This window comes from Rattus norvegicus, chromosome 5 (genome assembly GCF_021556685.1).
Source record: "Rattus norvegicus strain SHRSP/BbbUtx chromosome 5, alternate assembly SHRSP_T2T, whole genome shotgun sequence".
Lineage (NCBI taxonomy): Eukaryota > Metazoa > Chordata > Mammalia > Rodentia > Muridae > Rattus > Rattus norvegicus.
Window position 1 is genome coordinate 30,030,001 of NC_141538.1, and position 14,403 is coordinate 30,044,403.

At 40.5% G+C, this 14,403-nt stretch overlaps 1 protein-coding gene across 3 annotated transcripts in view; it reads right to left on the bottom strand.

The window, feature by feature from the left end:
- The window catches only part of Dlg5l7 (discs large MAGUK scaffold protein 5 like 7), a 44,542-nt gene that overhangs the window by 6,793 nt on the left and 23,346 nt on the right, over positions 1 to 14,403 (bottom strand). Inside the window, exons 4-8 of one of the 3 annotated variants that reach the window (XM_087551482.1) lie at positions 9,288 to 9,346; positions 6,212 to 6,246; positions 2,193 to 2,318; positions 766 to 875; positions 444 to 672 (exon numbers count right to left, since the gene is read on the bottom strand). In XM_087551482.1, coding sequence (XP_087407608.1) covers positions 444 to 594 — 151 coding nt within the window. In that variant the 5' untranslated portion in view covers positions 595 to 672; positions 766 to 875; positions 2,193 to 2,318; positions 6,212 to 6,246; positions 9,288 to 9,346. Of the gene's footprint in view, positions 1 to 443; positions 1,508 to 2,192; positions 2,319 to 6,211; positions 6,247 to 9,287; positions 9,347 to 14,403 lie in introns of those variants that run through there. The other 2 variants (XM_087551485.1, XM_087551483.1) reach the window with 2 other exon arrangements.

The window sequence follows — 14,403 nt, forward strand, 5'->3', positions numbered from 1 at the left end:
CTAATGTCTGATGTGAGGCAGGTAAGTCCTTGAGTTCAAACTGCTTAACATCGTGAATCCCTTATCATGTGAGTTCAAAGTAACTGAGACCCTGATATATGACCAGGAGAGTATCCCTCTTGGCGTCAATTACCCACGTAATCTACAGGACACTGCTGAGAATGAAGTGCTTCAACAGCCTATCCTGAGAGAGACACTTTGTTATTCTTACAGAGACTTATCCTGGTATTCTTTGACACTCCCCATGACATTAAAGAGGTCCAAAGAAAGCCCCTTGACATATATCAATTCTTGGTTCTCTGTCAAACTAATGATCAGAAATTGTTGAGTCTGGGTCAACCATTTAGGAAGACTGAGGCTCCAAATCATACGTCCTAGTCCTGGAAGGACCAGCTCAAGCCAACCTCCTCCAGGAAGCTCCCCTTGCCCTGCCCAGTACTCACTTGTCCTCCTCCAGGACCTTTCCATTCGTCTTGTTCTCCAACGTGATAGAAGGCTGGCCTCCCTCTGCCTTGGTCTGGTCTCTGCATGTATACGATCATCCCTCCGAAAGAGACTGAGGATCCTGGAGAACATGCCTCCTCGGGAACCCATTAGAAACTGAAGGGAAATCGCTCAGGCAGTTGGTGTCGCCACAACACTGGTGACATCACAGAAGATTCTAGGGTTCTCCTGGATACAAGAGAATTTCCAGGGAAGACCCTACCGGTGATGTCACTGGGAAATGCCGTAGCTTCCTTGCTAACTCCCTCTACCCTGACTGACCAGTGTCTGCAGTGCCTTTTCCAGAGACTCACTTTTGAGTCAGGGAACACCCATTCGCACACTCTCCTTCCAGAGCTTCAGAGTTCTCACTGCTCCATTACCACTCAGTTCTGAGGAGAGGGAGAGTTGGTTAAGGCCTTGATATGGATAGAACATCTTTGTTAACACCCAAAGATCTAAAGACCTTGGATGAGGGAGATTCTTCTCCCTGAAATGTATAAACCCAAGGTCCATGCATGTGCCATATAGTCCAATTCCCACAGTTTTTACTCTTTCCTGGAGGCCAATATTTTTTCCTACTCCCTTTAAAATATGCAAGTTGGAGGATAATGTTTCATGGAGTATTCCTTGCGAGGGGGCATGGTTTCAATATATTCACCCATGTCTTTTCCTGAAATCTCTGTCTTGCAATCCCATTGTGTGCAAAGAAAACTCCCTTGTCCTGGCAACATAGGTGCTCAGGTATAAGGCAAACATCAAATTGTAAACTTTCTGTCCATTCTTAAAAGTTAAAGTCCCCAAAAATGAGGGAACGGAGACCCAAGTGAGAGCCATGGGGGAGCTGTATGCAGAGGAGCTGCTGGCCAAGGAAGAGCAGGTGGAAGCAGGGAAGCTGTAGCTCATCATGGTGCACAAAGAGCTAGAACTGGAGTTCGACGTGGGCAACCTGCTGGCTTCTGACAGCCACTCCTCGATGGTGCTGTGCCAGGCCAGGGCCTCGCTGGAGGCCGAGCTGCGTGCACTGGGATGGGAAAACCAGTTGTCATTTTGTTTGTAGCTGTGGCTTTTGTTTAATTGGCTTGGGTTTTAGATTTTAGCAAATGCTGGGCTGGAATTCGCTATGGAGTCAAGCAAGGCTGCCTGGACTCACTCAGGCCAAGTGCTGACATTATAAATGGGCAGCCACACCCAACAGGTACCATGTTTCTTTCTGTTCTATATGTTGTTCCCTGTTTCATTTGTCTTTTTTATCTTAATAAACTTTTCTTACCCTAAGGAAAAAAAAGATAAAGTCCCACATCCTTACAATCTCTCAAACAACCAGAAAATTAAAGTAGATATCAGTGAGCAAAGTTCAACAGGGACTGTCGTTTGCTGCTCTGTGGTCTCATCAACTATGACTTCTCCATTATCTTCCTTCCTGAATTCCCAGGTCCAGGCCTGAGTGAGTTTGGGGTTGGACCATGAACTTCTAGTCATAATGTAGCTAAGACTAACAGGGATAGAGGGGGGGGGGAAGCTTCAGATCTAGTGAAACCTCGACTGTCATGTGTTCTTAAGTGCCCGAGGGAGTCCCTTAGACGCTGTCATCTGGGGATTCTGCCTTCTTGACAAGAGTCTGCAGAAGCCATGGTAAAATGCTGCCTAACCACACAGGTGTACAAGTGGGAGAAGCCTGTAAATCCTTTCCAAATTGATTTCATTACCTTAGGATAATTGAGCAGGTAGTAACACAATGACAAGGCTCAAAATGGCAACTGGAGGGATGTTAGGGAAGTCCAGTGGATCTCTGGGATAGTTCAATGAATAGCCCTTATGGAGAAGTAGAGGGCCTGGATAATGAAAAAGAATTCGTTATTGATTTTGGCCAACTGCTTACCTGTGAGGCTGAGAAACAATGAAGGAGGTACGTCAAACCTAAAATTATATGGATGAATACAGCCATGTATGTGGTACAATAGACAGAGGGCAAGTAGGAGGCCTATGTACGCTTTCTTGGACACTCATGAGAGTTTTGTATTGTAGACTGTAACATCGTTTTCTTTATTTTCACGGGACCAAAACTCTGAATCTGCAAGCACAATTAATTTGCCATGCATACATTTACCATTACCTTCAATTATCCAGTTTTGAGTATGAATGTTCAGCTACTATCTGAGAGAATCTTGAGGGAATGGTAAAAATGCTTGGAACAGTACCTGGAGGAAATTGTAGCTGTTTTTTGAGCATTTTCAGTCTGGTGAAGAAAACATCTTCCCACCCAGAAAAGGCTTCATTAAAAACAATCATGTGTTTTTAAGCTCCAATATCTGGCAGATATCAGTGAAGACAGTTTCCCAGTCTTGTCTGCAGCCTAGGCCTCGCATATCTGCCCACTTCTGAACGAATTATCACTGTTTAAGATTTACATTACTCCAAACCTGACACATTGCTTACATATACAGGGCCAGCTTATCAAGTCTACTTACAACATATTTAAGTATTGTGGACCCCAGACAGGAAGCCTGGTTAAGGTTTGTTATCAGAGCCCTGCCATTATTTTCGGGCACACCAATCCTTCCTGTGGTGTCCACCACCAACCTTTGGGCTCAAGCTCTCCATGTGTCCTTTGTACATTCTCAGCTTTCCCACGGTTACACCATGGAGTCTGCAGCAGTGGGTCACAGGATGTCAGCAGAATGTCAGTACATCCCACTGTTCTTTGGGCCAGTTTGGGGCAGACAAGTCAGGGCCATGCTAACCTCTGGCCTCTATGCAGACATAAATTTGTTATGCTAAACCCTGAAAACAAAGAAATGCTGGAGGAATACAAATATTCACCAGGAAAGCTAAGAGTTCTCTTTTATTTTAGCGTCCTTCTGGAAGCTGTGAGGACAACTCTTTCCCTTTAGATCACACCATGTGCATGGGCAGTGACCAAAGGATAGTGACTTTGCTCACATGCGATGACAGGTATGCATTTTCACCATGTATTCTGGCTCTAAGTCTTGGGCCCATATCATTTCATTTGCAGTAACCCACCAGAGCCCATTTGTACCTGGTTCCATGTTTAGTTAGGTCATTACCATCCATGTAGAGCATTGCATCCGAACCTTTCTTAGGATGTAGGGTGTCCAATAAGTCTAGACAGATTATTTAAACCATGTTGCTTTCATCATACAATCATTGATGAGCATGTTTGGGTCAACACCACGTTAGAGCGTAGCAGCATCGATAGCCGTGGGTTTTCACTCCATACTCCAGGATGGTTCAGGAGTAGAACCAGCTACAGTATCCAACATGCAATAAAATTTGTTTCTTTTGTTCCTTTGAGGAGAGCCTCAACTGCATGGTGTTATATGAGTTTCAGCTTCTGACACAGAGTTAACTTCTCTAATAGGGGTAGCAACCACAGCTCTTAGACAAGTGGGCCAGCCTGATGCTGCAGGGTTCATTCATTGGAAAGGCACATTACACAGCGATTGCACGTCACTACAGTGAGTGGTTACACAGGTTTTGCATTTTGTAGTAAAATTTCTGTCATGATCTTATGGATGAAAATATTTGGACACGTCAGTCCTGGGACGGGATCCAAGTATCTGTCTTTAAAGCTTCCAAAATGTTTTGTACACTCTCCTTTCGCATTAGAGACTTCGTGAATTGATTTAACTTTATACATGGTGTCTGTCTGTGATTTCATTTTTTCCAGATTTCCCAGTACTGTTGAGTATAAGCTTTTCTATTGAGACATGATTTTTTTTGACATTCCTCATTTTCTGTTGTTTTTTACCCTTCCCCTTGCTGATTTTGTTTGGATACAATCGCTGTGCCTTTTAGTTTGTTAGTCTAAAGGTTTCTCTATCTTATTGAGTTCTTCAAAGCACCAGTTCTTGGTTTTGTTGACTCTTTGTATCTTTCTTTGTGTTTCTATTCCAATGAATTCAGCATTGCGTTTGATTATTTCCTCCCTTCTACTCTTACCTGTGTTTGCTACTTTTTGTCCAGGAGCTTTAAGATATGCAGTTCGTTTGCCAGGATGGAATCACTCCAATTACTGTATGAACACTCAGTGAGGATCCCTCTTTCCCTGTACATCATAGCATACATACATGCAGTAACAAATGCATAGGGATTTTCCTGGTCTATGATGATACACTTTCCTTTTCACAATCTGGCCATCTGAGTCTGAGTCATTAAGTTCTTCTCTGTGGGAACCAAGACCTGCATATAAGTTTTGAGGACAAATCATTTCACTTATAATAACTGCTGGAGCCCATATGTATGTGGTTCTACATTAATGATGAAGCTCCCATCTAAGAAAAAAGTTGACTCAAATTTTTGATCCGTTGAGAGAATGCACATTAGGTATAGAAAGATGCCTGGGACTATGGTTGTTATCGCATACAATCATTGATGAAGTCATAAGGAGGCCAGACAGGAACAAGATTGATGTCAGTGGGTTTCTCAAACTGGACTCCAGGACGGTTCAGGAGAAGCAGCTGCTACGTTTCACACATGCATTAAACAGCCAGAGCTCCCCTGTCTCTATGAAGAAAGACACAACTCTATGGGGGATGTGTGTTTAAGATCCTAAACCAGACTCAACTTATCTGCTTCTTTCACTAATAGTGGCAGTCACCTTAGCTCTGAGACACATGGGCCAGCTTGGTGTTATAGGTTCCAGGAGTTTGGATATGTATAATCCAGGGCCAATCCCTGGCCCTGAGTTTGGTTTAAACACCCTTTGAAGTAACTTTACTTTCATGAACAAACAGATCAAATAGTTTAGAAGCATCTGGAAGTTCTAGGTCTATATGGAACTTCACCTCTGTTGAAAGACCTAAGCACATTTGTTCATATCATTCCTCATTAGGAGATAAAGTCACTCATTTCTGCTGGTGTAGAGAGGTTTTCCTATATCTGTAAGCTCTAGTATCCAGAGTATGCAATACCCAAACCCATGGGATCAGATAAACCTTCCTTTTAGTATGGTATCTATAGGATGTCAGGATTAGTTTGCTGGGCACCTATGTGTCCACTAAATTGTTTTCTAATATAGGTATGCTCTTATCAACACAGTTGGACTTTCTCAGCTCACACTATGTAGCACATTGCCTGTACCTCTTGCACAAGTTTTTTTTCCAGGCCCCTTTAGAGTATGGTTCAGGATGAAAGATAGGAGGACATCATGTACATAGTGAAAGAGTTGGGTCATGAGAAACTTCTGAAAAGAAGGCAGGAGGTCAGCACTTCCTGTCACATCAAACAGGGCTGGAGAACTTTTAAATCCTTGGGAAAATCTGTTCTAAGTAAATTACTCACTTTAACCACCCTCTGATTCTGCATTCAAAAGGTAATTGCATCAGCTTTGCTTAAAAGTAGCCTGAAGAAGTTCTGTCTGGATGTCATGTAGTGCAGAGCCACATGGGTTTTGCTTAGTACGGATCCTGTGATGTTTTGATGAGGCCATCCTCTGGGGAAAACATGTTATGTTTGGAGAAAGTATAATAGGACTCATGGACAGTGATGGATGCTTGCATAGCTAGATTTGAAAAGCTTCCTTGGTCTCCAGTCTTTGCCTTCACTGATCTTCACTTTTTTGAGATAGGCAAGACAGAACACTTCTGCTGGTGTCTCAGATGATTCTGTTGCAAGGTACAAACCTAAACATAACAGAAGCAAAATACAGCAAACCACCAGCAAACACCAAATTAAATGGAGAGAAAGTTGCAGCAATCGCACTAACCTCGGGGACATGAGAAGGCGATCTCCACTGTTTTCCTATTTACAAGACAGAACATTGAAATTTCATGTTAGAGCAATTAGAAAACCACAGGAGGTCAAATGGATAACAATCGGACAGGAAGAAGTTAAGTTTTCACTCTTTGCAGATGATATGATAATATACATAAGCAGCCACCATATCCTATTAGAGTACTCCTATGCTTGATAAAAAACTTCATCAAGTTGACAATACATAAAATTAACTCAAACCAAACAGTGGCCTTTCCTTCACAAAGGAAATGGGCAGAGAAAGACATTAAAGAAACAACATCCTTCACACTACTTGCAAATATTATAAAATATCTTGGCATAACTCAAACCAAGCAAGTAAAAAACCGTAGGACCAGAAATCAAAGTCTCTGAGAAAAGAAATCAAAGAAGACCTCAGAAGATGGAAAGATTTCCCATGTTCATGGATCAGTAGAAGGAACATAGTCAAAAGAGGTCATCCAACAAAAGCAAACTACAGATTAAAAAATCTCCATCAAAATTGCAACTCAATTGTTCACAGAAAAAACAAGAATGGATAAAACAATTCTCAACAGTATAAGAACTTCTGAGTGAATCACCATTCCTGACCTCAAGATGTACTACAGAGAAAAAGAGAAAAAAAAACTCCATGGATTTTGTAACATAGACAGGTAAATGAGTGGAAGAGTATTGAAGGCCCTTAAATAAACCCACACACCAATGATCACTTGAACTTTGACAAAGATTCCAAAATGATTCAATGGAAAATGGAATGCATTTTAAGAAATGATGCTGCTCTAACTGACAGTCTGTATGTAGCAAAGTGCAAATTGATCCAGTTCTATCTCTTTCTATGAAGTTCAAGTCCAAGTGGTTCAAGAACATCCACATAAAACCGGATATGCAGAAACTAGTAGAAGGGAAAGTGTCGGTAGTTGCCTAGAACACATTTGCACAGGAGAAAATATTCAGAACAGAATACCAAAGGGTCAGGCTCTAAAATCAACAATCGATACATGAAATCTCATAAAACTGAAAATTTTCATTAAGGCAAAGGACACTATCAATGGGACAAAACAACAACCTACAGATCGGGAAAAGAGTTTTACCAACCCTACATCTGAGAGAGTGCTAAAACTCAAAATATACAAAGGACTTAAAAGTTACACTCCCAGACAACCAAATAACCCAACTTTTAAACTGGGGTAGAGAGCTAAACCAAGAATTCTTACCTGAGGTATCTCAATGCTGGAGAAACACATCAAGAAGTGTTCAACATCCTTAATTATCAGGAAAAGGCAAATCAAAACGAACTTGAGACTCTACATTGCGCCAATCAGAATGGCTAAGATAAAAATCTTAGGCAGTAGCAGAGTGGGCTAGGGTGTAGAGGAAGAGGAATATTCCTCCATTTCGGTGGGATTGCTAGCTGTATAGCCACTTTGGATATCAATGTGGAGGATCAGAGAAATTGCAAATAGCTTTACCTGAAGACCCAGCTATTCCACTCACTTCTTCGCATATACTCAAACATGATCCACATATGACAAGGACATGTGTTTGAATATGTTCATAGCAGCCTTACTTACATTAGCTGTATGCTGGAAACAACTGTGATAGACCTCAACTGAAGAATGAATACGGAAATGTGCTATATTTACACAAGGGAATACTACTCAGGTATTAGAAATGAGGACAGTGAGAAGTCATGGGAGTTCTCAAAGGGATGGAACTGGACAACAGTGAATTTACAGAGATTGAAAAGGACATAACATGGGATGTACTTAGTGACAAGCGGATATTAGACCCAAAGAACAGATCACTCACTATACAAATCATTGATCACATGAGGGTTAACAGTGTAGAAGGCCAAATTGTGGATGCTTGAAACCCACTTAGAATACAGAACAAAATAATCAGGGGAGGCAGAGGGGTGGAAGGAACTAGGTAGAGGCAGAGAAGGATGAACGAAGGGTGTAGCAAACATGGGGAGAGACAGGAGAGAAATCCAGAGGAAAAGGGGAATCAATAACAATAAGCATCAGTGGGGGGTGTGGAACTTGGGTAACCCCTGGAAAGTCCCAGATGCCAGGGATACAAGAGGATCCCACAAACCTACTGGATGATGTTAGCTGAAATACCCAGCAGCAGGGATAGAAACACAAGAAAATGCCTCGTGCAGCTAGAGATGCCCTGCATTGGAGGGATGAGCCGCCCAAATATCTCAAAAATTTTAAACTATAATTGCCATGTCTGAAATAATGCAAAGACAAAGGAGTAGAGGCTGAAGTAGAGGCCATCCAGAGACCACCCACCATGATAACCATTTCATCCAGACTCCAAATCCTGGCACCATTCCTGATGCCAAGATGTGCTTGCAGATGAGAGCCTGAAATGGCTGTCCTCAGAGGGGCTCTGCAAGCACCTGACTGAGACAGATGCAGACATTCAGAGCCAACCATTTGACTGGGCCTGATGACCACGAAAGAAGAATTAGGGGAGCGCCTGAAGTGGCTGAAGGGGATCGGAACCCAATATGAAGAACAGCAGTATCAATTGTGTTTACCCTTCAGAGGCTCAGGAACTTTATCACCAACTAAAGAGTATACATGGGCCAGTCCATGGCTTCTGCTCCATAGACAGCAGAGCATGCGGAGAAGACAACTGCCTCGTCTGCATCTCCGGAAAGGGAGGCAATTGTTCCTGTGGAAACTTGATATCCCAGAGAAGAGGGGGCTAGAGGGCTGAAGAGGAAGTGGGTGCGTAGATGGGGGAGCCCCCTCTTAGAAAAAGAGAGGATCAGAATGATTTGGAGAATTCAAAGAACAAAGACCACTTTGGGAGATGACATTTGCAATGTAAACAAATAAATAGATTTTTACATATATTTATTTTTTATATTCATATGTCTGTGTTTAAGTGTATATATATGTATATATATAATGTTTATAATACAATATATTTATATTACCAAGAAGAGGGTCACATATGTCTCCATAAGGACCAGATATTTATTATCTGTTACATAGGTTTACTGAAAGTTAAACTCAATAACTTTTGTGACTTACTTTTTATTGAAATTTCACATAGATGAAACCAATCAATATTTTATCTTCTGTTCTTGCACCTATAATAAATGTTTAGATACTTTTATAAAAATTTGAAAAAATAATTTGAATTTCTACTCCATTAGGCTTCCAATCAATACCTCAATTTTGCCTCAATTTTAGCTGTCCCTTTCCCTATTTCCTCCATTCTCGCCCTCTTCCCTGTCCCTTCACATTCAACATTCCTGTCCCTGACAGTGTCCCTCAGCCATCCATAAGTAAACTTGTACTTCCCAAAATGAGGACAGTCTGGCCCACTTCCCTAGTCTCTTACACTAAACTGATCATACAGTTTCACAGATTCAAGAATTAACATCCAGATTAAAGTGAATATGTATCTCATTTGTCCTTTTTGATCTGGATCACCTCATCCAGGATGACTTTTACAAGATCCATTCATTGTCCTGAAAATTACATGCTTCCCTTTTTCCTTTTGTAGTTATTAATCCGCAATCCAGTCTGTAAATGCACCACGTTTTCTTTATGCATTCATCTGTTAAGGGACAACTTGAATATTTCCAAATTCTGAATGTTATAATAGAGCTTCACTGACCATGGTGGAGCAAAGGTCTCTGTACTAGGATGAACCAGCATTAGGATATGTGCCCTGGAGTTGTATCTTGAGGTACACCCATTCCCGCCTTCCTGAAGAAACAGCACACCGATTCCCAAAGTTGCTAAAGAAGTTTGCATTGCCACCAGGAGAATCTCAATGTTCCCCTTGCTCCATAACCCAGTAAATGTGAGTTCGGTCATGTGTTATTAAACTAAGTTGTTATGAAAGGTATGAAAATATATCTCAGAATAATTTTGATTTGAAATTCTGTAATGTCCAAGGATGATAGATATTTATTATGAGTTTCTAAGCCATTTGAGTTTCTTCAATTGTGAATATTATATACATATGTAGCCCGTTTGAATTACATTTCCCTTATATATAGTGTTTATATTTTCAAATATATTTTATATAAGCCCAATGTTGAATGTGTACATGGAAATAATATTTCCCATCTCCATAAATGGCCGTTTAAAAATTATTAATGATGAATTAGATAATGCTCTCTCATTGAACTCACAGAATTGGCAGACATGTTGTAATTAATTGAATTCATTAAAGTAACTTAATGAAATATCCCTATTTAATAAAACATTCTCTATGTCCATAATATTGAGGAATATACTTTAGATGTTTTATTGAGAATTTCCACCAATGTATTTTGATGATAATTCTCCCATTTATTCCACCCACATCATTCTCTATTTCTTTGAATCCTATGTTTTTATATCTTCTACATTAAATTACTGTTTAATAGCCCCATGATAAACCCTTACAAAAAATTTTTCTGCCCTCGAACAGAAGACACTAACTGTCCATAGTATGTCAGTTAGGAGTAGGAGCTCTCAGGCCTTTTCACTGCACTCCTGACTGTTGACTGACTTGAAGCTCTGCAGGGAACCACAAATGCTATGTGCCATGAGGGCAGCACTCCTTATATCCAGAAGATACTCTTTCCCTCTGATCCCCCCTCAATTTGGGCACCTATAGTCTCTTTGCCCCATCTTTTAGGTCAGCCTTTAAGCCTTGTGGAAGGGGTATAACATGTATATCCAACACATCATGGCTGAAATCAATAAAATGAGGACAAATGAATGAAATGAAGAGTTGGTTCTTGGAAAATATTAACAAGATTGTCATAACCTCTGGCCAAGTTAGGTAAAAGTAAGGGTGGAATTAATAAAATCGTGGAGAGGAAAGGAGTCATGGAGAAAACACAAGTCTTTTTATATTTACATTCCCAAAACTAGAATATTCTTTTAAGATATTCATGATTTACCGGATGTATTTAACATACCAATATTAAATCAGCTCAAGGTGCATAATTCAAACAGCGCCATAGTAATCAATGACATAGAGGTAGGTATTTAAAGTCTCCCACCTAAAAGATCATAGGACCTCACGTACTCCGTTTTACAATTGGATTGGACATTTAAAGAGCATTTAAAGTTTCTTGGACTATTCCATAAAGCAGACAAAAGGATTGAATACATTAAAATTCTATGTTGAATCTGGTATTATCCTACAATTGACAGAGAAAAAAAGGAGAGAGAGGTAGACAGGGGGAGAAGGAGGTAAACAGGAGGAGAGAAAGAGAGAGAGAGAGAGAATTACAGACAAGTGACAGAAAGAGAGGAAGAGAGAGTATCACAGACTAACTTCCACCTATACACACATTCTCAATAAAATCCTTGTGAACAGATTCAAGAACACAATAAAAAATAATCTTTGACCAGGTAAGCTTAAATCCAGACATACAAGGTTGATTTAACATAAATTTATGTTAAATACAAATACATAAAATGATTAAAGGCACAAAAGACACCATCATCTTTTTAGGTACAAAAAAAATGACCTGGAACAAAATCCAACATTCATTCATGACAGAAGTCCTGGAGAAGCTATAGCCATAGAGGATATATTTCAACGTAATAACGGCAAGGTACAACACGCCCACCGCTACCTTCATGCTAAAGAGTGAAAAGGTCAAATCAGTTCCACTACAATCAGGAACAAGACAAGAATGTACACTGTTTCACACCTATGAAGTACAGTATTTGTATAATTAGCAAGAACAATATGACAACTGAGGAAGATCCAGGGATTAGAAATGAAAAATGGAGAAGTCAGAATTTTGCAGATGTCCATTGGTGAATGTTTCCATTTCCTGAGAATCATCAGAGAAATACTGTTGAGATTCTCATTAGTGTGTTCTATGCGATCATCCCTGGAGAACTATATTTCAGGAGTAGCTAAAAAATGACCACAAGGATACAGCATGAGTACTTTTTCCATCAGGAAATTAGTGTCCACAGTGGCCACACCAGCCACATGGAGAGTCCAACCCACATGTGTAGCTCTGGCTGGCAGGGAACAAATTATGAATCCCGAGGACCCTGAAAGTTTCCGTGATCTATCTCTCCCTATGGTTTTTGGGATTGCAGACTTGTGACACCACACAAACTAAACAAGATTCTTAAAGTTGAAGAGGTGAAAGGATACAGTCATAATATGAAGTGTGTGTATGACCTTAGCAGAATTGCAAATCTATTACAAAAACAAAAATTAATAAAGAATAAGTAGCAAAACTTCAAACCAAACCAAACAAAACCAACCTGTGAAGCAAACAAAACTCAAACCAAAAACCAAACACAATAATTAACCTAAGCAGCCTTCTCTGCTGAAGATTTGGCACCACAGTCCTACAGCCTGTGGCTGGCCTTGGAAACATAGTGGAAAGGCTGTCAGTCACCAATTGCTATACCCTTTTAAAGATGAATGTAGCTATGCCTCTTTGGGGCCTTTGTAGGTCAGGGCCTTCCAAGGCTAAGATGAGTCATGTACAGGATGTTGTTTCTAGTCTTTGAAATTCTCTTCACTGATCTCTGCTAATATTCTTGAAGATTCCTCAGGACAAGCACCAATTTACACTCTGAGACTCCTCCTGGATGGCCAGCAGCTCTTACTGTGCCTGAACACTTCTCTGAAGCCCTCCCATGTTCATGTTCAGCATGAGGGGAATTCCAATGTCTGTATGGAAACCCACTTTCCTTTCCTACCTGGGCTACAGCATTTACTCAGCTCAAATATTTTCACTCCTAAGGAGATAAACATTGGAAAACGTTCATCCTCTCAATGTGCACCAATAAATTTATAGCATACTATTTCTACCATTCAGAGTCTTCCTGATGCATGTTTCCTGCAGCCCTTAGCTTTCATCATTTTAGTAACCTGTCCTGCACCCAGCACTGCTCCTTTAGATACACTGCTTCTCCTTGGCTCTGAACCGCTGCTCAGTCTTAGAGGGTGGACTTGATCCACTCACAAGTTTCTGCCTTTGCATTAAGCTGTTGCCTGTATGATTTCTTAGATTTTTCATCTTGAAGAATTGTCAAAGATCTTACTGTCCCTACACAGTTATGTCTAGTAATGACCGGGTCCAATCCTGTGATCATGAGAACTGAGCAACTGCAGGTCCATAAAATCAAAATTGAGCCGCTAGACATCTCTGAAAAGCTGCTTTAAAAGTGGGATTCAGTTGTTACTGTTTTCAAGTCTTTTCAAGCATTAGTCAGGCACAGAATGCTTTCTCAAGAAAGGAAGAGGAATTCTAAATTCTCTCATTGAAATTGGGCTTAACTTAGTCTTGGAGTATACACTCTATATCTTGGATAAAGCCTGTATGCCCCAGGCAAGAGAGCAAGACAATTATTTGTAGGATGTGTGTGTGTGTGTCTATGTATCATTCCAGGGTAACTCCTGCCAAAAGTTTGAGGGGCACACCTGCTCAAAGATAACACAACCTCGTTTGTTTTGCTTGCTTCTTTAACTTACCTAATCACCCCAAATTACACCATTTCCTTATACCTCTAGGTCACAGGTTAAACTCATACTATCTACCATTAATCTCTCCATTGGAATTCAGAGCTTCATGGTAAATAATTTTTGGAGTCTTTAGATTCTGATTTTGTTCCAAATCTCAGAAATTATTGATTATTCAGTAAACTCAAATCTAATGTCAATCTTGGTATTTTAAACATTTGAGGATCATGCCAGACCTCATCAGCTACATGCACTCACTCCACTGTTGGCAAGATCAGGCCATGCTTCCGGAATGTCCTGTTTGCTGTGACTACCTAGTTGTACTGTCATGTGAGTTCCCATATAGTTTTCTTTATACTCAAGGGATCTGATCAGAATCTATGAGGTGAAGAATCAATCTCTTTGAGTTGAATGTAGGTTGCCACAGTAACTCTGGATAATTTTTGAATAGCACCTTGTATACACATATGTGTGCTTTTCAGGTGATTTCTCCTTATCTAGTAACACTCCCCATAGCTCCACACCATCATATTATTGGATGTTTCCAAGCCAAGTGATGTCTTGCCCCTCCTGGCCATGGTCTTAGAATTGTGTGGGAGTTCCTAGATCAATCTCTGTGGCTCTACTGGATTCTTCTTGATAGACTTGGGGAAGATCCACAGAGTAGTACACTTTGGGTGGGGGAGTAAAAAAACAAAA